At 38.2% G+C, this 22,939-nt stretch overlaps 1 protein-coding gene across 10 annotated transcripts in view; it reads right to left on the bottom strand.

The window, feature by feature from the left end:
- The window catches only part of LOC128894204 (tensin-1), a 332,764-nt gene that overhangs the window by 45,386 nt on the left and 264,439 nt on the right, over window positions 1-22,939 (bottom strand). For all 10 annotated transcript variants that reach the window (XM_054155783.1, XM_054155785.1, XM_054155784.1 and 7 more), the window contains 2 exons: window positions 16,104-16,401; window positions 15,431-15,668 (listed from right to left, as the gene is read on the bottom strand). In XM_054155783.1, the coding sequence (XP_054011758.1) occupies window positions 15,431-15,668; window positions 16,104-16,401 (536 nt within the window). The remainder of the gene's footprint in view (window positions 1-15,430; window positions 15,669-16,103; window positions 16,402-22,939) is intronic.

Raw genomic sequence — 22,939 nt, 5'->3', positions numbered from 1 at the left:
CAATAAAAAAAGAAGAAGAAAATGTTCATTGAACTTTTGAAGGCATAAACGTGTACGTATACTGTTTCTCAAGTCTCAATACAGTTTCTAAATTTTACTTATTGTTAATCCGATACCTTTGTACCCATACAATCACTAATTTCGAAGAACATTTAAGGGAAACTCTCGTAGAAAAAATTAGCAGAATACTTGCAACATTTTGCTGTGTAATTCAAGAAGCGAATAAGGAAGGAACAAGGTAATAAAATATGTAAGCGGCTATCAATCGCAATCTACCATCATCCTTGATTCGCCAGTGGTATCGCGTAATTCGATCGTTCGTTGCAAACCCGGCAATAAAAGACCGTGTGCGGCAAGGTACAAACAACATGTGTAAGTTACAAGCCGGTGTCAAGTATGCCAGCATGCATTCGCAAGAATCATACGTGACACTCGTAACGATTACTAATCACGTTCGCCGTCCCGATCTACACATGCACGTGTACCGCACCCGGTCGCTGGACAGATCTGCGTTAAATAAGTATAGGACGAGCTGGATCTCCGGTAGCCTAATAATAGCCCACTTGGTGCTGAGGTCAGGACGTATAATGGGCTCATATGTCACGTGAAATTTACATAAATGCACCGCAAGAGATAACTAGATCGCAGACGAGCATCGTCATCGCGTGTTGCATGCAAAATTCTGAGGTGGTTGCACGAACTTCTAGCTTTATGCTTTGAGGCAATATCAATCGTTCGCGATGCTCTCGATCGACTAAATATCGCTATCGCTTGAACGCACGCGCAATTCTGGCGCCAGTTTCTCAAACACTCGAAACTTTGATGCGGTTGAAACTTCGATGAACCCTGAATGCACGAGTTTGAGAAGTTCGCTGATATTTCAAGAGTTCGGGGGGATAGCTGAATCCTAATTTCGAAAGCTTGAAAGATTAAGTTGGTTCTCAGTTTCCGAATTCGGACCGTCCACTTGATCCTAATTTTCAAAGAACAGGATGTTCATTGGACACTGTATTTGGACATTCAGAAGCGTTTGGTCACCAATCTCAGAATTTACACGTTCCAGGAGTTTGATTTCGAACTCTATACATCAGGAAGTTCAACGCTGTCATCTAAAGCGAGAATGCAAGTCAAATTTCGTGAATTCGTGAATTTCGGCCATTCGTGATGATGGAATAAAATGGCGTCATTTTTAAGTTTTAGCTCTTTTTAGCACAGTGATTAACTCGGATGATTTCCTAGAAAATGTCTACTCGATCGCTATAATTGGCATTGATGATTATCGGCTTCAAGAATTAACTTTATACATTTGCATCACCTTGCAATAGTACTTCATTTTCATCATGGTTGTACATACGAACTATCTTTTCTTAAAAAATCCCAGAAACACAAATCCTTAAAAATATATCCTGAATCAATGCACGTACATCTTTTGATCTTGACAATTCAGATAAACGTCTGTCACCCATTTTCAATCGCGTTGACCTCTATTTCCCACGAAATATCCAGAAATTGTTCGAAGCTTTGCGTCACCTGGAATCAGTTTCAAAAACTAATCAGCGATACCTAGCATGTAACCCGCAAAGCAAACACCTGTGTCATAAATCCACTTGGTATCGCAGTTCCCATCAATCCTCTTATCTCATCCATCAACACAAAAGGCCAACGATCACTCTCAACGACGAATTGCGAGGTGTACTGCACATTCGATAACCCGCGTTGTAACATTTTCCCAGCCACCTGCTGGAGATTAGCACGGCGAAATGTCCAGATCCGGTTATCGAAAATCGTGGCCGACCGCTCGTATGATTCATCACCGGTAAATCCAGATCGCCGCTGTTGTTTCACTACCACCAGTTCCCGCTCGTCGGAGCGTATCGTGGCTATTTCTACTGTCGGCCAGTGACGAGGACGGAACGCAAAAGTTGGTCAGCTACCGTTGGCAAGTGGTAGTGGTATTCCTAGGTAGCCCAATCTGGGACAAGGACGCGTGCACGATCCGTGCGTAAGGTAAGGCGGCGCGCGATGCGTGCTCGGGATGCGCGGAAACTGTGGGAATCGAATTCTGACCACCTGCAGTGGACACAAATGCGTGGCACCCGCGATACTCTGCCAACGGAATTGTGATTACAAGCCTGAGTTGACTCTCGTGGTATCCTATTTTTTAATCCCACAAGGAGTCTCAAGTGATAGCATTGATAGATTTTTAGATTATTTGTACAGCTTACTTTGTTTTCGCGAACTAGAAATGTCCCCTTAGTTATGATTCATCAGGAAAGCTTTATCTTTCTTCCGTATAAATGTGGAGATTTCTGATAAGAATTTTATCCATGTTGGATTTCTATGTACGAGTAAAGGTAAACAAGGAATAATAGTGGAGTGGTTGTTTCCTTGCAAGCGTAACAGAAACGTACTATAACTAAAAGAATTAGAGTAGGATAGAATTAATGGCTCGACCCCAAGTTAAACTCTGTTCTCATCTCCGTCTTCCAGAGATTTATATAGCGTCCACCTCCTCCTCTCGTTTATTCTCGTGGAAAATATTTGGATCTCGCAACCGATGAAGAAATCGATTCCTCTCGATTTAACCGGCCCCCGTGGCACCGCAAACAAACTTACGACCGGGATTCTTTGTGGAAAAAAAGACGAGCTCCTCCCTTCGTTCCTCCCTGACGTATCGATTTCGAACAAACCATCTTCGTTCAACGCGAAGGGAATTATTTTTATCCCGCGCCCGTGGAGAAACAAAGCGCCGTTCTGACTCTCAAAAATCGTTTCCACGGCTCGACCCCAGCCTTTTGTTCGCCGGCTGTCGAAGAAATTGTGCGGCAGAACGAGAAGAGAAAACGTTGGTCATCCACGCTGCCGGAGTAGGGAGGGGAGTAGAGAGAGCGCACGAAGGGGATGAAGACGGAGAAAACAGAGAAAACAGCCTATTGTCTTGTCGGTCGGTCGTACGTCTTCCTGCTGTTACGTCACCATTGTTTACTCCAACCCCGAGCACTCGGCTCTGGCGATTTCTTCTGTACTTTTTATTTCATCACTTCGATGCCCATTGTGCAACCGTTTCGCCCTTTTATGGCGGGCTTGAACCGGGTCTCGGGAATGGCGCGACTCCATCACGGACGTCGATCTTACTTTTTGTGTCATACCACGACTGGGTCAGCGAGTAATTACCAAGAGGAACACAAAAGTGTTCTTCTCAGACATTATTCCTCTAGAGATTCAAATTTCACGCCTTTCGTTGAAATCGCTCGAACTAAAGATCGTTTCGTTTCGAGATTTCGTGGCTGACTTCATTCAATTTTATTATAATAACGATTAGGATAAATATACTCGATCTGCGCAAACAGGGTCAGGTTGAAACATTTTTAAACAATTTGTTAGCATACTTCGGTAATATTCATAACAAGACTGGGCACCATGACTATTCTAGCGCTCGGCGACTTCATAAATTACTAGCGCCACTAGTTTGAGTACTCATAGTATGCTGAAATGGCCGTGGTACCCAACTATACCGTACAATGTTAAAGTATAGTTATTGAAAATGTATAACATTGATAGGAATGTTGGTATTTGTAATTTTCCATCAATTAATCCTCTTCAAGCTCACGTGACTTTGAGATCACATATCTATTACGTACACTTTTATCTCTCATTTAATTCTAATCTCAATACGTATCTATTGTGGTTGTAATACAATAGGACGGTCGACAAACAGTCTGTTTGCAATTTTTTACGCCAAGGCGACTATAAACGAGAATTTATGCCCATTAAAATTTTCCTTTAAATTCGTGTACAATTATTAATGTTTATCAATGGTCTTATCGTAGAATTTTTTTGGGAGTCTAACATAAATTTAACTGTAGAGGGTTGATATTAGTTTGTTCAAACCAACTTAAAAATACACAAAATAAACGTCACGTGACATAACAGGGTGATTCCAAAAGAGATACATTTCAAACCACGTCAACTACGACAACGAAATATTAAATATACATCCTGTATACTCAACGCAAACTTTAGATCTTTTAAGACCTATCGGATACCTATTCGAGCCGCCCACTAATTCAAGTAAACAAGCCCCTAATTATTTCGAACAAGGGTACGATAAAGCCACGATTTTCTCAGCTGACCGTTTAAGGCGATCGGGAAACAAGCTTTTCAATTACGTTCGCCAATATGTCTGGGTTTCGAGCGAGTCGTGATGTTCGCGATATGCCAGCGGTCCCATCGCGAGCCAAAGGTCGGGACTGCGACGTTCAGCAACAAATTGAAAGCGACGAGTCGGCGAACAAGCCAACAACCCAGAGAGATCGTCGTCGTCCCCTCGAAGAAATATTGCCGTCGGTGAACGGTGCAAATAGTTCAACGACAGCGGACTAGAAATCGTCGAAGAAAGCGGCGTAATTATGACATTCTACTTGACAATATCGACAAACAGCTCGTGTATCCTTTAAGAGTGCGTCCGCGCCGGTGAAACGTTTAGCACCGCGAACGGAAGCTGTCGCGGTGGGTTCCTTATACGGACAGTTTTTCCAAAGATTACCGTCGGCGTACACTTTCCAGGAACGGACTTTCCTCGGCTGAATGTTGTTTCTCGGAGGGAGAGCAGCGACCAAAGCCCAGTTCACCGATTTTGGATAAGAAGTATTTATTTGTTACGTGTTTTACCGTTCAGCGAACTTAAGGGCTCTTTCTGGAGTGACGACCGAAAGGTTCAGAATATTTTCGATAGTTTTATGAAGTCTGTCAAATGGAGAATGTTTCCAATGTTCTTTCTACTAATAATACTATTCAGGAAGATTATACCAATATTTTTGTATGAACTTTATATAATTTATTAATTGATTTGTATTAATGTTATAGCAGCTCTTGTCGATGTATCTTCAATCTGGGACAAAAAGTTCAAATAGTTTATTAAACTATATGAGTGTCGTTATCGTGTGATGAAGAATAAACCGTGCAAGTGAAAAAATAAAGCAAATGGCGCACGTTTAAATGCAAGTACCTACATATTCACCTTTCGTCCATTTCCTTAAAGATTCAAATCTTGGAAATATTATGCTAAAAGGATTAGGACTTAAATTCGAAAAGTTGGCAATGATACAGGCCTTTGAACTGAACTCTATATATATTCTAACAGTGTATGACAAACTGTAAGGAGTCTGTCTAGTTTCTGTCTAGTTTCCAAGTTTCTATATAATAAATAATTATTTTTTTTTATGTATATCTCTCTAAACTCTAATATACATATACTTGATCACTCTTAGAATCGTATTTAAATGCCATTTACCCAGACTGAACCTATTTACCTCGCACTTTTTAATTATTTTTTCAACTGATTATATCCTGCTCGATATATTCAAATCATTTTAATTTTGAATATCAACGAAACGAATGAAATCGACACTTCGATTTAGGAAATAACGTTTGACTCACCGAGACCAACGCTTACGACTTTTCCCAAAATCCTGCAACCGCTATGACTCGTGTTTGACACTTCGGAATCGGTTTCCAGTCACAACTGCGATCGAATTGCACAAGCGAGACTGATATAGAGCGGCAACAAAGTACGGGTAGGGGGTTGGCGTAAATGTAAACAAAACCTCGCGCACAATTGGCCGTTCGAGAATCAGAGATCGCTCCGAGACGTGGACGGCGTAGAATCGCGCGAAAACTATTAAGCTCCGTCCCGTCCCGACGCCAAGAATAAACCAACGTCCTCCCCACCATACAAACCACCTTCTATACATTTTCGTCCCTCTTTACCAACTAAGTTTCGGAACCTCGTTATTTTGTTAACGAGATTTTCGAGTTTGACGGTGACGTCGAAAACGGAGCAACGCTAAGTGCAGGTAATGCCGCTAAAAATGTTCGCTGTAAAAGTGATCAGGCTATAAACTGCCTACTGGCAATTAAAGACTCCCCAACCGCGACTTTTATCGCCACTTTCCTTGATATTCATCGGTGACTCGCTTTCAGTGGGGAAGTTTATCGCCAGAACAAAGTTACCGAAAGAGGCCGTTTACTATAAATTTGTGAGCGAACTGCTCGAACGGAAGAAGTTTAACGATCACTTCCTCTCAATATATAGGTTGAACCATGGAATTGGAACGAGTCATACCTTCTGTTCGAATAGCAATTGAAAAGAAAATGTTAAACGAAAAAGGTAAATGGTTCGAAAAGGACTACATGTCGAGGATCCATGTGAATTTTATTGTTGTACCACTTCGATGAATGGAAACTTGTATTTTTCTCCATAAATAGTTACCGTGATCGAAAACTTAAAACTTTACGTATTTAATATTCTTTGTCAATATTTCAATGCTACTTGAACGTCTATAACTTTAGAAATTGTTCAAACTTCCAAATTTCCTTTTAGTTACATATTCTTATAATATGAAATAATAAAAAAATACAAAATGCGTCGATAAACATTTTATAATCTGGAATGGGAAATGTAGAATAAAATTTTTTCGAGAAAATCCAGTTGGAATATTCGTTAGTGAGTGCAATTAAGGACAGTTTGCTTCGTTCATTCAATCTGACTCGTGCTGAATCGTCTTTATCGAGAAGTCACCAAGAATCGAATTGACCAAGAAAAACAGAACAATGAAAATGTTGGATACAACAATTGTTTATAAACGCAAGCAGGAATGCAGTTTGCGAGCCAGAGTGAGCGAATAAACTCGGGTGTCTCTAAGTGCATGAGATCCAACGAATCTTCACATTCGATTTTCTCGAAAATGAAGCCCTGTGTAAGACAAGATTCATTGTACATTTTCGACTCAGATTTATGCGAAGTATCAACCCCTTGCCGGTACCATAATTAGCAGTATACCCTGTATATAATTGCTGTATAAATAAGTACAAACAACAATATTCTTAGTACATAATACTATATACCTACACGTGATATCAAGAAATTTAAATAAAACGTAAACTAAGAATAAGAATATTTCTTTTACGCAAGAAAAACAATCGATGATCGAAGAAGATAATCTGTAATTATTCTAATTGTTCGATTGTATGGAAACTCTAATTGCTTCCTACAATTCGTGGAAATGCGTTGACAGAAAAGAAGAAACGACAAGAGGAAAGATTACTGGAAGATAAGAAAACGGGAACGGGTAAAGAGAAAATTAAAGAGGGCGAGCGTAATAATCGTCCGCGGTGCGAAAAACAATGTTGCAAAATGCACGCCGCGCCATTTCCTCCTTGGTTCCAGGGGCGTGCTCTTAATTTTAGATTTCCACGTTGCCATAAGGTTCTACTCGTCACCCCATTTTCCCGTCGCGAAAAGCGGAGTACGAGAAATTGATAAGGCGCTTACGATAAAAGTGTGCAAAGCGGAAAAGTGCCATCTAGAGAGCAAATGTCTAAACTCGTTTAGCACCTGGTGATTCGAAGAAATAGAACGAGCGACAATGAATTTCGGAAAGTTTCGCGTAACGACGTAGCGAGCCAAAAGTAGAAAACTATCGGGTTGTAACATATGAAATGTCTGTTCAAATGTTCTATGTTTTTTAACACTAAAGTTCCCGATGCTCAACTCCTACTTTTTACTATATGTTTTTGAGAATAGAGGATAAAAAAAACAAATCTATTAATCAATATGTACTTAGTTCCCTATTTTAATCATTTTCGTCATGAACTGTAGTAAAAATATTGCCGATAATCCAATAATTTTCTAATGATAACCCTTTGAGTGCTGTGTATGTATACATGTGCCCTCTTCAGAACAATCTTGTGGTGACGAGTTTTTAAAACACGATGTAAGACTAAAATGGACGAAAACGTTACACGAAGTTGTTCAGGACATGTGTAGAACACATGTTTGAAAGTATAATTACACGATGTAAGCAAAGGAATTCCTTTGTCTTGTAATGAACTAAATATTCAATGCTATCGACATTTTCATTGAAATGGAGATAACATTTATTTGATTTTAATAGAGTATTATGCTTTTGGATAATTTTTATTGTATTGCATTTCTGTATAATCTGCAGTTTAATATATATCCTGAAGGGAACTGAACGTAGTCACGTAATGCGACAGTCATGTCATTCTTCTAACAAAAAATGAACGACTATTTGAAAAGTGCTCATAAAAGTCAACGAAGACACACCCCCGTTCCTACACTTCCTGATTCGATTGATAACGTAATCCGAACCGAAAGGAGATATATGTACAATATATCACGTGTAAAGTGCTTCAAGATGTTTTCTTCAAATCTAATAAAGATATCGATAAATAATATATATACAGAATCCATGGGGGTTAATCTTTTTAGAGTGAAAAGAAAAGTGGTATTAATGTTAAACTATGCGGTAGATCTCATAAGACTGATTAAGTTGAGCTGTTTTATCTTATCTGCCATAATTACAGAATCATGACGAAGAATTCATTCTGTTCTTCAAATAAAAGCAGACAAGCACTGCAGGCTACTTCAATTCTTTCGGAATTACAAAAAACAACTGCAGGAAAAAATGAAGTCGATTACTTCGTTAGATTCTAAGAAAACAACTTGTAACACTTTGTACAGAACACTGTGTATATTTACACGAAGTGAAAGGAACATTTGACATGATACAACTTGATATATTTGGAAACACTGCGAATAATGTCGTCTACTAACAACCGCTCGAAGAAGGATGCGGAAACAACAAGGATTGGATTCATTATGCGCTCGAGTCTTTTCTCTCGATGTCGAGACCTGAAAAGTTTTCGCGTTGGCTCGTAGATCACGTAGCTCATCGGGTCGTTAAAGTCGATCGTTCGTGAAGCGGGATCGGCGCTCTTGGAATCTTATTTTCTATCGCGTGGGTGCACCGTGTGGGTTCGCATAATGTATACCATTTTACTCTTCAAGGTTCGACTTGGTCGAGTTCGTTACACTTCCTGGTAGATCGTGCGGCACAAAACATCGAGAAAATTCTGATAAAACAAAAATCGAGGTTAGCCTTTAGTAGCAGCACCCTACTGCACCACTATCCGCTTATGTACTTTTTATATTTAGTCTCAACTCGACAGCAACTCAAGCTGGTTGTGTAGATACAACATTTTCCCCTTTATTTCTTCCTTTTCGCAATAGCAAAGTATGTATTAATTTTCTTCTTTTCACGGTGATCTGTTACAAATAATTAATAAATGTTAGAGGTTCTCTTTAACTTTAATTAATCTCTTAAAGCTTCTTGCGTAGTATCACCTTCCGCTCAGCCGTACCACCCGCCCGGCCACACCCTGTATACACAGTTCTAACTCGATCCGAAATGCAGTTTTTGAGATTTTGCGTTAACGTATTTAAGGGGTTAGTCGCAGTCAGGAAGAGAAAAAACGACATTTCTTTGTGATTTTTTTTTAGTTGTTAAATAATAATTTGCATAGGTAACAATTAAGTATATTATAAAGCATGCTTTAAAGAATTAAAAAACATTTTTTGTTTTAAGAAATGTTTAATTTATATCGCCATAACAGCCGATAACGTAGACGATGATTTAAAAACATAGGTTTGCAATGAGCAAGATTTCTCTACACTTGTTTACCTGAAAACAAAAACAAAGGTAGATTTCGAAAGTAGATTAGTCTAGCGGGTCCCTGAACGAACGATTTTGGAAAAAATTAATTTAAAACAAGATGGCGTACATTTGAAGTTGATTTTCAATTTTTTCGCTAAAATTAAGCGATTTAATACAGGATAAAAAAAGTATACAAGAAAATAAAAAATCCTTCGATCAGGGACCCGCTGGTCTAATATATTTTCTAAATCTACCTTTACCAAACCAAGTGGCTACCCACGCCATCGCCTGTTATGACGAAATGAATTAACCTTTTCTTAAAATAAAAACTCTTTTATAGTTCTTTAAGATATACTTTGTAGTATATTTACATTTCATTCAGAAAAATTATTATTTATTACCTTAAAAAAAAAACCATAAGAAACTGTCCGTTTCCATTTTCCTGACTGCGACTAACCCCTTAAGAAACAGAAAATCGAGAAAAACGCGTTTAAGGTTTAATGTTCGATTAGTCTAACGGGACGTGATATGTACATATAAATAGTTATAACTATGGAAATTTAAACATTTCTTAAATATAATTGGATAGAAATATATTGCAAACCTCAAGCAACAATAATATAAAAAATCAATTCTATGATTTGACTCAAGATAAAAGAGTGTCCCTTTATAGTTTCGTGTTCAATCGACCTAACGGGGCGGTCGTTTGAAGACCATAAAATCATAAAAGACCATAAAAAAAGAGCACCCCGTTAAACAAAGGTGATTCTAACTAAGTCTTGCAACGAGATGGAAAAACACCATTGCATCCGTTGGAAACGAAACTCGAACCCGCCGTGACAAACTGCAATCAGGCTTGTCATGGGGCTTCGATTTAGTCAGTAGAATAGAGTGACAAACAGAGTTAAAAGCTTTGCGAAAATCGATGTAGATCGCATCGAGTGCAACACGAATGGTAACACAAACGCGGCCTTGGTCGAGCCCAGATTCTCCCGGTGCCGAATTCCGACCTACGTTAAACGAAACGAATGGTCGCCCACGCTGCACCTCCACCTTCTCCATCGGTTCACCGAACCATTTCGAATATTCGGAACGATTACGTCACCACGACGCGTTCGTCAAAAGTGTAGGGGAAAGAAACAGGGCGAGATGGAATGGGAGTCGACCGACTGCGATTCAATTCGTTTCGTTAACGATCGGCCCATGCTTCCAATAAAGCTGTGACCCAAATTGCCGTCGATGGTTACACCGGCGTGGCTCGTTTATGAGACTGAAAGTGACGGGAATGCGACGAAATATGAAGAGGAGTCACCTACATCACGAACCGGGATGGAACACGAATAGGGATAGGATTGTTAACACTACGGCTACCGAGTTAATCAATTTGATCTATGTTTGTCGAATTTCTTTTTAATACTGCTCGATTACTAGCGATACGTTTGTTGTAATTTTTAGCGACAATTGAGCCGTTCACTACACAAATCCATTTCCACTTTTTGAAAAATCGTAAATTTTAGTGTCCAAGCACTTGGTGTAGTCATAACTTTTTATATTAAAAATAACTTGACTGAATAATGAGATTAACACCATTAAACGACAAACATTCTTACATCGAATTATTACTAATTATTATTATTATTTGTACATTATTTCATCGTATTTCCCAACTTTTTGTTTTATGGAGTTAATCGATTTGTCCAATGAACGCCTCAATTAAAATTAAAATTAATTATACTCATGAATTTATTCGTTTCAATTTGATGTTTCTATATGTTGGTTTGATTCATTTATTTCGAACTTCTTTTTGAGATTATTAAATCGTTAACATTGATTTTTATACACTCTTCTAGTCTATATTTTTTATTTATTAAAAAAGTTGGAATGAATGTTCATATTTGCAATTGTCACATGCTAACTATACTACTGTATTTGACAAATTCCACTCCAGTGGTATTATGGTGATAAATACGGTACGCTCTAGTTGTACCATATTTGTATCTATCACCAATAAAGTATTGAACAAAAATTCCGGTTTATATTTCAATGATCCTTATATATTTTTCAAAGTAGTAATTCAACTACAAACAATCCTAAGATCGAGCCTTCCGATGATATCTATGGGAAGAACCTATGGGTTGGGCCGATTGGAGGGCAAGTAGATTGACCGCGATGGCAACGGTGATCCTTTTGAACGAATCGTGGGTGTGACCGAGTCGAAATCAATCCTAACTCCATCGATAATCTCTAGCTTTGCGAGGGAAAAAGCGAAGAAACGGAATTTGACGTTGTTCTATCGGGCATCTCGGTTATATTGACTGCTTTTCCTGCGTGGATCCTGACACCGATTTCCTTTCTGCTATCGACACGTCGTGTTAAACCGCGTTGACGGCAGTCTTTCATTTCTGGCTTTTGTCTCTGACGGAATGTATCGAAATGGTGGTCGATGAACGTGATATGGAATGTTCTTCGCGCATTCGATAGATTTGGGGAAACGGTATCAGTGGTCTATGGTTACTTGAAAGCTTTTGACAACCCCTTTTAAACCTTCTCGGTACAAATCAATAGTGATGCCTAAAATAAAACATTTTCTAATTCAAAATACATTTCGCCTCATATAATTAAATCCTCGAGTAGAAACGAAGCTACATTCGTATCTATTATACATATGACGAGAATACTTCCATTGAAAAAAAAATGATAATTTTGTTGTTTTAGCGCACACATATCAAATGTATCGAATTTTGTATCGAATCGTATCGATACGTTAGTTGAAACTAATACATGGGAGAATCGAATGCAGAGAAGCTTCTTAGATTGTGGACCTTGCCCACCCCATTGGCACGACCTTTGATCTATTTCCGGACGACAGTGTGTCGTCACGATGAACCGCCGTTTCACCTCCGCTTGGCACCACGTATTTCCGGCGGCGTTAGTCAGCCGGGTTTAAATACACCGCATTAACTACTAGGTTTTCGTCTCTGTCCGATTCTCTTTCCTACCTGAACCCCTCTCGGCGATCCCTTCTTCCCCCGTTGCGTAGCCAAGTTGTATTTCTGACTGGTTCTCACCGACAGATCGAGGTTAATTGGCTACCATTAGGACGAAAATTAGCGCGAATTAGTCCCCGGACGATGAGTTCCGTCACTTGAATTACCGTTCGTCGGTTTCGGGCTATCAGTTAATTAATCGTACGCTGTGGCGTGCCGTTAGCTCGCAAACTTCCGAGGCCGCGTGAAAAAAAAAGAAGAAGAAAAAAACTAGTAAAAAGTTCAACGTATACCGCGAGTGTCGTTGCTCGAAGTACTTCATTAATCTTCTCGATACCCTCGCCATTTTCCAGTGGATCTGGAGATCCATTATAGCCGGACGTGAAAATCACCGCCGAGTCGCTCCATGCTAAATTGTAGAGCAGCGAGCAATGAATAGCGAGTAACTTTTCTCTCTGACATTTTCTCCTATCTTCGAACTGTATAGACATATCTAGGTGCTTTGCTTCTCGCGAGTCATTATTTATACAATATTTATATCTACACGTCAGCAAAATTCAAAATGTTAGTGCAAATGTTCCCTACTCAGCATGATGTGACCTTGACCATGAAGTGTTATTGTAACGAATAAACCGGCATAAGAGGACGCTTCGGTCTCCGTTTTCGATGGTCTTTTCTAATTCATCATAGTAGAAGACTCGCCGAGCCTCGCCACTGACCTCCGAGTAACCCGATCTAGTGCAGCAGCATTCTAGCAATTGCACCAAATTGGACGGTCGCGTTGTAATCTACTCTAATCTAACTTAATCGAGTGTCTCGTTCCATGCGGAGTACAAGAAGCGATTATTAATTAAGAAGACTTCTTGAAATTCTTCTACTCCCAGAAAGATATTGTAGGAGTGACCAAAATTTTTATGCGTAGGTGTGAGTCGCACATATTTTGGATAATACGGAAACAGTCAACTGTGAATCTGATAAGGGAAGTATACAAACTATAACTCGAGTTCCCGAGTGAAACTTAAAAGAGATGAAGATCGTCATTAAAGTAATGTACTGTGTTCAAAATTAAAGGCGATCTCGTCCGCTAGACGTTGCTGGGTTTAAAAGAGTTTTTAAAGTGGAACTTTTTATCGCTCGTTAGAATAAATTTTACGAATTTCAGCGAATCTAAACGAATTACAAAAATTAAAATTAGTATAGAATAATTTTGTTCTCGATGAAGCACGTGGCACAAGAGCGTAACATGTACGCGTGGTATGTTAGGAGAATGCACGGCGACTGAAGAGCCAGTCAGTACGGTAGTTATTATGCTACATTGTGTCGTTAACCTTTTTCTGACATCTAAATGAATCTGTTATGGAATACACTCTACACAACAGAAGATCATGCATAACGAAGAGTTACGAGTAGAGATTAGTGGATTCAGAGCAGATAATAAAAAGTAATGAGCGGATACCAGTGACCAGATGTAGCGAGTAATAAGTGAAATACTGGTCTTGAACTATTTCAAGCTTACGGCTCACAATCAGTTTCGTTATCTACTTAAGTGTATGACACAGTTTCTAGTAGTTCAGAAAATAATTGTTTAAGATTCAGTAGAAAGAGCTTGAGTCGAAATTAAATCTTTCGCAGAAAGAGCAAATTATTATTTATAACAATGTGGACAATCATATAATTTATGGTGGAATGGGTCTAGACTCCACTAGAGGATTGCCAAAGTAAAAATGTTCGCTTTAATGTGATAAAAAGCAAGATTTAATAAATATAAGACATGATAAAATACGCTCTTAGTTAACGGCTACGTGTTGATTTATCGGTCATATTAAAATCAACGTTTTCATTTTGGTGATCTTGTAGACCCATTCCAACAATTGGAATATCAAAGTCAAAGTAATAAACAGTGAATAGCGAGTAATAAGAAGAGAATAGTAACTACAGGAGAGTAAGTAAAGAATAACAAGTAAAAAGCAGTAAGTAAAGAATAGAGAGTCAACCTTAGACAGCAGAGTAACAAATAAAGGGTAGAGAATAATAAAAGTATAACATATACAGTGGGTGTAGAATGTATTCGTACACAGATCAATTTCCCAAAAAAATTTTGTGTGAAATTGTAGATTCTTAACTTCCTGTTTTATAATCAATGATATTTTACATATTCTCGGAAGTCTCTAAGATAGATATAGTCCAAACAACATTTACTAGTTAATATAATTTGTGAAATTAACAAAAACATGCGAAAAGTGGGTGACAATATAGAAGCAATAAGTATTTGTACGATTCTTATGACGAACCATTACAAACAGTAGAGTTTGTAACGTAAACACATTAGTTTATTGCTCCGTACGAATTAGAAAACATCAAATTTTCAGTAAAGTACTTTTAAAAATGGCTCTAATAGAGGAATTGAAGAAGATCCTACTTCGAATAAGTAATAATTTAGTTAATTTAATGCTTAGAAAAGTTACAATAATTATAAAATCAAAAGGAAATCCCACGAAGGAAGTATTATATACTTATAAATTAATGTAAATTTCTTTCTTTTTTATTCAAGTGTTAAAAATTAAACAGTTGTGCGAATACTTATTGCTTCAACATTTCTATCGATAAATTGTTTTTTTCTTGTTAATTTTGCAATTTACATAAATAGCTATTTTTTTTTGTAATCTATCTATTCTAGAGATTTCCGAGAATATGTTGAATGTCATTGTTTAGAAAAAATAAGTTAATAAATTACAATTTTGCATAGTTTTTTTGGAAATTGATCGGTGTACGAATACTTTCTACACCCACTGTAGATTTGAAACGAAAGCGTAGAGAGTAATAATAAGTGAGTCGAGTGCAAGAGTTGTACTAAGTATAAAGTACAGAATGGAAGAGAGAAAATAGAGAGCAAAAGGTAGAAAGTAAAATGACCTAATCGCTCACCGTCATCGCTGATTTCGAGATTCGTGTAGCTGTCCCAATGCAGTATGGGATCGTGGTGGGCCGATGCGTGTGGCACAGCGGGCGTCGGCGCCGGCACCGGGCCATCTTGACGCTTGGCGTCGGTGGCAAAGTAGAGGGTCACCACGCTGTCGGGTGGACATCGAGGATCGTCACAGGCAACGTCCAGCTCCGATCGGGGAAAGGACACCACGTTCTCCGTGATTACGCAGGTGTGGAACTGCAGGAACAACGAGTACCGATCTATCATGATACGCCGTCTAACGATCGTGTTTTATGTAATCGCGATGCCCCCAGCGGTTTCCTTGATTTCGCGGGTAACGAGACTCAGAAGAGCGATAGCATCTTGGTAATTACATGCTACTTAAATTCCAGGGCAATAGATCTTTCAAACTTTTTCATATCGATAAAGTAATGCACGAGCACAGGCAACGGTTGTTATTAGACTCGAAATACGGTTGCGATATGTGTGGTTAGTTACCATGAAAGCACGAGGGTTTGTATCTCTGGCCAATTGAGTTATTTAGGTCGTCGACGGATTTCATCTTCTTAAGGTTAATGCTCGATAATAGCTATCGCCTACGTTACGTTGTACTTAAACGAAGATCGCCCAGTCAAAGGTTAAGAGTTTAATTGCCAAAGGAACTCGTCTTACCTGAAGAGAGAACATCACTTCTCGACTTTGCTTCGAATACACCCTGTGGTAACATTTCACCAGTATGTCTCCCCTCAGACGAAGACCCCCGAGATTAACCGTGAACTCTCGAGCATTCGTTACGGAGTAAAGGTCTGAAGTGTAGACGGGTGTTAGTCCTTCGTAGACCTTGAGGAACGCTCGACAGCCCGTAGGCTCGAAGAGCGGCACACCGAGGACCGTAAGATGCGTTAAATAGAGAGGCGACTGGCTGATTCTTAAAGATCCCGAGAGCAGCCCGCTGAAATACTTGATGTACCTGCGAAAAGAAAAACAAGTCTTGCAATTCATGTTTATAACAAAATGAAGGAAATGTTTACATGTTCTACAGGTGTCAGTAATTAGACCGTGATCATTCATTCTTAGAATTTTCAAAACATCCGTAAAAGCGATGGTAGCAGAGTTGAGCAAGCTTTCATTCGAACATTATTCATTGAATAAACAAGAAACATTGCGTAGCGATCTGTTCGCAACACATATTCAATGATGAGTTCAATGTATAACATGACTTGACTTCGTAATTCAAATTGTAATTTTGCTGAATAAATAACAAATCGAAAATCCCGTAATCTCTTATCTAGACAAACATTTGTCCCGTCGCTATATATTTATTTACATTTTAAGCAAGATTTTCCCTGCAACCAGACCTCTATGATATTTTTACTTTTTATTTATGTTTTTTCCAATAAAATGATGATAATGCAATTTTGTTCGATGCTCTCATTGTTCGTCGTTTTCATAGAAGTGGTGCCTAGTATAGAAAACCGTGTTTCACGAAAGCGCCACGTGACACGTGCAGCTATTAGCGCTTAAGCGATGCTTCCCAGGAAACGCATTATTTACATTATACGGGTCAAGGGGAAATAAACTGTTTTTTTTGTGCTAGCATCTACTTTCATGAGCAAAACAACGTCGAGTCGTCATTCACTTACATCACGCGATATACCCGGGGGAACAAAAAACACGAGTCAGGCCGTGACGTTCAAGTGTTAATTTGTGTCTGGTCACGAACGGCCTTTTCTACTTCTCACGCGTCCAGCCTTATTGGGCGCCCGTCGTTGTGCGCCACGGGCCGTGTGAAAATATTAGAAAATCGCCTGCGAAACGTTCAAGGAGCATCTTGGATGGTAACGCTCCAAGATAAATTCGTGCCTGATCACGAATGGAATTTTCTACTTCTCACGAGCCAAAACCGTGTTCGGTATTGTGTCAATAGCGATGGGACTGACAATTAGACATGTGTAGATACTATTAATACTAATGGCACCGAGATCAGAAGTTAATTGTTTTAGACGAAAATTTCCTATTCTGCTATTTTTCAGGTATTTTATTAGATACTTTATTTAAATTTAAATTTATTTATGGGATATTACACACATATTAAATCATATTTTACGAATATACACAATTTATTCTTGATGAAAATAAGCAAAATTAAATGTAGTACAAGTGATCTTGTAGAGTCCCTCTAGAATAAAAGTATCTTTAATGTGTATTTCGAGGATTTCAAGTCTTAAAAAATAATTTTAAAAAATATGATTAAGGGGAAACCACGTTCGAAGGTTTTCATATCAGATAGGTATACTCAGATACCGTTCTCTTTAGACGTTCTCTCTAATATCGTTAGTTTTTCAAATCCACTAAAATGCTTTGACAGAGATATATTTAAAGATTTGCATTTTCAGATAATGCCATAAAATATGACTTTAAGGGAGGTAAATATTGTTATTCTAAAAATTTATATTACTCTGTACATGAAATGTTCTAATGTTTAAAAACTTAATCTTTGAAAGACAAAATATGTTGCAAAAGAAATACAAACGATCATTCTACGATTGTTCGTTTTGAAAGTTAGACAAACAGAAGCAGATAGACGAAAATTGTATATCCGTATGAATGTCAATCTATTTGATACAAAATTACGTTCTTTTATTCAGTTCGACAAATTAATAATAGTTTGCAGATTATTTGTGTCACGATAGATTCGTGGCAAATTGATTCTCTTGTGTCGATCCATTAAACGAAATGATTACAAATTGATTGAGAGACACCACTGACGTATCGACATATATCAATTACATCAAATTTGATACCTATTTACAGGTCACATTAGAAATGAAACAAGCGATGGTGGTGCGGTCAATGCCAACTGACCAATAATAAAGATTTATTATTAGACGGTTGACCTGACAACTACTGTTCGAAAACACCTACAATACCTAAATGAAAGGCTATCAAATATTTACAACCTGTTATTTTAAAGTTCGGAATTTGGAACTCCGAGAACTTGTTAATTTGTTATTTATCACTATGAAGGAAAACGATTTCTGATAATACATTATTCACTAGAATAATAAATTACAAAATTCCCCCTTCTAATTCGACTTCTAAAAATGAAAACATCGAATGTTAAAAGAATTTGAGATGGGTATAAACGATCCAATTTGAAGAATATGTTAGTACAAATAACACAGTAGACGGGCGGAGAATTAAAAATATATTCTGACAGATTTGTTCCAAGATTCGAAAGAAGGAATGCCTCTTCGGAATGTTAAAGACAGTCAAATCAATTAAGAACACTGTGTAAACCACTAATAAATGTCCGCATACGTGCGGATACTTAACAACAATTCTCTTCTCTGTTAAATTAGATATGCACTTCCAGATAATAAGCGTTGCCTTCTCTTGTCACACGGTGCATTTCATAACCAGATGTGTAGTTACCTGCTGTAACCACCGCATGTACAAGTCGCCATAAATCCTCACCGCGAATTTCACATTTGTTGAACGGCTATGGTCATTTGCGGTACTGAGCGAACGCGTTCCATCATGTCTCGTAGTTGTTGCCAATCATTTTCTACATTTTAGCTCTCGATAATTCGCTGCTAAATATGCCCATGCAATTACAGTTATTGTATCTGCTTCTGCGGTTGGAAGTTTGGTTAGAGAGTTCCCCATTATTCGTTCTACTATTACAAGTTGAAAATCTTCATTCGTTAGAACACAATAATGTAATGCTATTGCAAGTTGAAGTCGAGTAAAACACTCGGTCTGCCTAACATAAATGTTCTCGAGAAACGGGAATGGCATTTGTTAAAAAATCTCGAGAATTCTTAGGAAGAAATTCCTCCGCACAATCGCTAGATACGTTTTCCTTTAACGCGTCGTGCAAGTATGACGCACCACCGTTTTCACCGCAATTTTGCTACGAATCATGTTCATAGTGTATCAATCACTCAGTCTAAACCATTGCCCTCTTTCTTTCCTTCTACATCACAGAAATTCTAGATAATCCCGTCGAAATAGCTTCTCCCGTCATCGATCAAACGAAAGTTCATCTTGAAAGTTAACGATCGGTGTTCCCCGCAGTGTCGATTAATGCCTGGCTTGTAATACATACGGCAAACACGAAAGAGTGGACAGAAAAACCACAGTTGCCCAAGTACCTGTCCATTATGCAGCATCGTGAGCGTTTACGACCATAATTTCGCGGGTCCCTCACGAATCCTTGCGTGTCGATCGTAGCCTATCATTTTAGGGTGTCACATTTTTGTTCTCGCTGTAACTCTTTCAATGGGACCATTACTGGACTTTCTTAAAGGGTATAAACTACCATTTTATATATAATATAAAAAAATGTCTGAGACTGAGGTTTGGCAGTGTTAATCATTCATATATTAATACCTTATAGAAAGTATACACTCCCGCTTAAAAGTATGTAGACACTTCCTTACTTTTAATAACTTTGTAACTTGGATACAATTAATTTCTTCATTGTATCCAAAGTAATATTATTTCATTTATTTTGTAATATTTCGTCATAAATGTTTTTGCCATATTGGACATCCTTTCTGAACTTTTCTAACAAAACGATCACATAGTTCCACTATAAAATTGAATATGGCATTCGAAATATTTAATATTATTAAATTAAAAACATTGAAAGAACACGTCCCAAACGGAAAAAGTGCTTGCTCACTTAGGTGAGACCACACGTATCCACAAAGGGTTAACCATGATACAAGAATGAGACAAAAATAAACGTACATCTCTTCGCGTCCAAAGAGATTGCCCCTGAATGAATGGAACCCACCGTGACGTCAATGACAAACTGTCCGCTGTCGCCTACTCGACCGCGTGATCTTGTCTCATGTGAAGCGGTGTAACATTGTCAATTTTCGAGATATCGACGCAAAATTTTCAAGATATATTCTTAAAATCTGTAACCTATCAAACACATAAGAAGTTGAAATAAATTGTTTAACACATCTGGAAAACGTAACCGCTTAACTGGTTCCGTCAATTTTCTAACGAGTCGTGTTCCCCCCGCGGTGTCGATTAATTCCAGGCTTGTAATACACACGGCAAACACGGAAGAGTGGACAGAACGGCCAGGTTACCCAAGTACCTGTCGATTATGCAGCATCGTGAGCGTTCACGGCCGTAATTTCGCGGGCTCCCTCACGAATCCTCGCGTGTCGCTCGTAACGAAGCCCGATACGATCGCGGCGGCGTTGCCCGATCCGCCTAATGAAAAAACCTGTTCCCAGTGGCACCTAAAGTGTGCGCACGTTATGCGCGCGACGTTCGACGTGGCTGGCCCGTACATCGTCGATAATGGATTCATACGTTCGCGAGAGCGCAGCCACGCTAACGACATGCTAATGCTCGCTGCTCGTGGAATTAATGGGGAAACTCGATCGGTTCGGATGCGACCGGGTGAACGAGGAAGACGAGCAACGGCGATTACCCGAAAGGAATCTTCCGCGTGTAAGACCACGAGGCACGACGATGGATCGTTACGATCGTCGATGCGCCCATCAAACGACAAATTTTTAAACATGAACGCTGGCTACGGATCGGCAGCCATGTAATGCATACCACGCGATCGTCTAAAATGGACTGACAAGGTAGACGTTCAAACTCTTTATCTTTTATCGGTTATTTATAGCCGCATCAACCACTTCACGGGCTTACCAGCGACTCACGTTCGAACTTGTCATGGAAATATTATTCCTATTTACAGTTATATGTAGTATATTACCAGTATAGTCTATATTATATTTATATTTATCGACTCTTTGTGTTTATTTGTATTATATTGTAATATTAAGAAAATCTTTCAATGAATGCTCAGTATACTTTAATTTTTTAAACATGATAAGTAAGAATATTATTTATTGCATGTTTTGCTGCATAATAAGAAGGCAATACTGTAAAATATCGTATTATATCTTGCATTCATTACATAGAACTCAGACTCCTTGTACTTATCTTTGTATTGTATCATATTGTACTATTAAGGATATTTTCAATAAATGGACAATTATATATTTATTTGTAAACGTTATAAATAAGAATATTATTTATGTTATGTTTTGTTGCTAAATAATTAAAAAAAATACTCTCTATGTATATTGTACTTACTACATAGACCCACTAAATCTCTATCCTATATTTTGCAGCTCTGTGCTACATCAGGTGGGTCTTCATCTTTTGATTTAATCATTTTGCAATACTTCTTTAAATTATTTTAAAGTAACATCTAAAAGTAAAATCGTTAGCACTGCTTAAGAATATTGAATATATTTCTCATTTGTTCAGACCTCGAATAAAAGTATGCGTTCGTTGATTTATGTTTCTTCGAGGAAAAAAAGAGAACACTGGTTTCAGGTAAATCTTCCATGAGCGAAGCCACAAGGCAAGACGGTGGATCGTTACGATCATCGATGCGCGTGTCAAACATCGAAAACTTGAGCATGAACGGAGCACTCTGACTATGGATCGACAGCCATGTAATACGTACCACGCGATCGGCTGGAATGGATAGCCAAGGTTGACAGGTCTGCCTACGGGGCTTATGTTTATGGGGTTATTTCTCCGCGATTTGTAGGCGGTCTCTGACTGGTCTGCTTCGTCCCGGTTCATCGCTTCCGATACACGTCGCGGTTCTAGCATCGCAAAAACGATACAAATTGCAGAGTACCGGTTAGAGATGGGCAAAACTCTTATCTGGATAAGAATTTCGAATACAAAATAAACCACTGTCTTATCCATTCCTCAACAAGTAGACAATAAAATTTTAATTGTATTGTAATTGAGTATATTAAGGGAGTCAACATTGCCTTTACAATTAGAACGATTTCGATTTGCGATGATATATTCGACAGGTTATAAAAAAAGACTAATTTGTGTTAAGTTTCAAGTCCCTATCTCGACTGACGTCTCTATTGCATGAGAAATTTTGAAACAAATCAGAGATATTTCAGTTAGCGAGCTACACTCAGGAATCACGGAACTGCGATTACATAATTAGAGGAAGTGTATATTATTGTTATTATTATCCTCAATTTTTTCATAATTGTGAGTGTATTACACTATTACACAATTCAGTGTATTACACTAACTTGCATGCGCAATTTTTGTATACTTTTTATAATAATTCTCAGTGTATTGATATTGATCAATAAAATTTAATAAAATTAATAAAAAACCACAGAAATTTTCTAGTAACGGTATAATGACTATGTGAGAGAGGTGAGAAACTATCGTGAAATGAGACAGATTATCTTTTCTTGTGACACTTAAGAGTATGTTTCATATATTAATTTGAGAAATAGAAGTATAAATGGCACAAACTTTTGGGACGACCTAATACTTAACTTGTACAACGTACACATTGTAAAATACCTTCAGAACTATCTACGTTATTCTTAATGGCAGCGTCCGTAGTTCTTAGTGGTAGGTCACTTCTTAATTTTTTAGTTTTCTTGTTACTTTACCTATTTTTTCGTAAA

This window comes from Hylaeus anthracinus, unplaced genomic scaffold, assembly GCF_026225885.1.
Source record: "Hylaeus anthracinus isolate JK02 unplaced genomic scaffold, UHH_iyHylAnth1.0_haploid 3, whole genome shotgun sequence".
NCBI classification, from domain to species: domain Eukaryota; kingdom Metazoa; phylum Arthropoda; class Insecta; order Hymenoptera; family Colletidae; genus Hylaeus; species Hylaeus anthracinus.
This window is presented reverse-complemented; position numbering and strand designations above follow the sequence as displayed.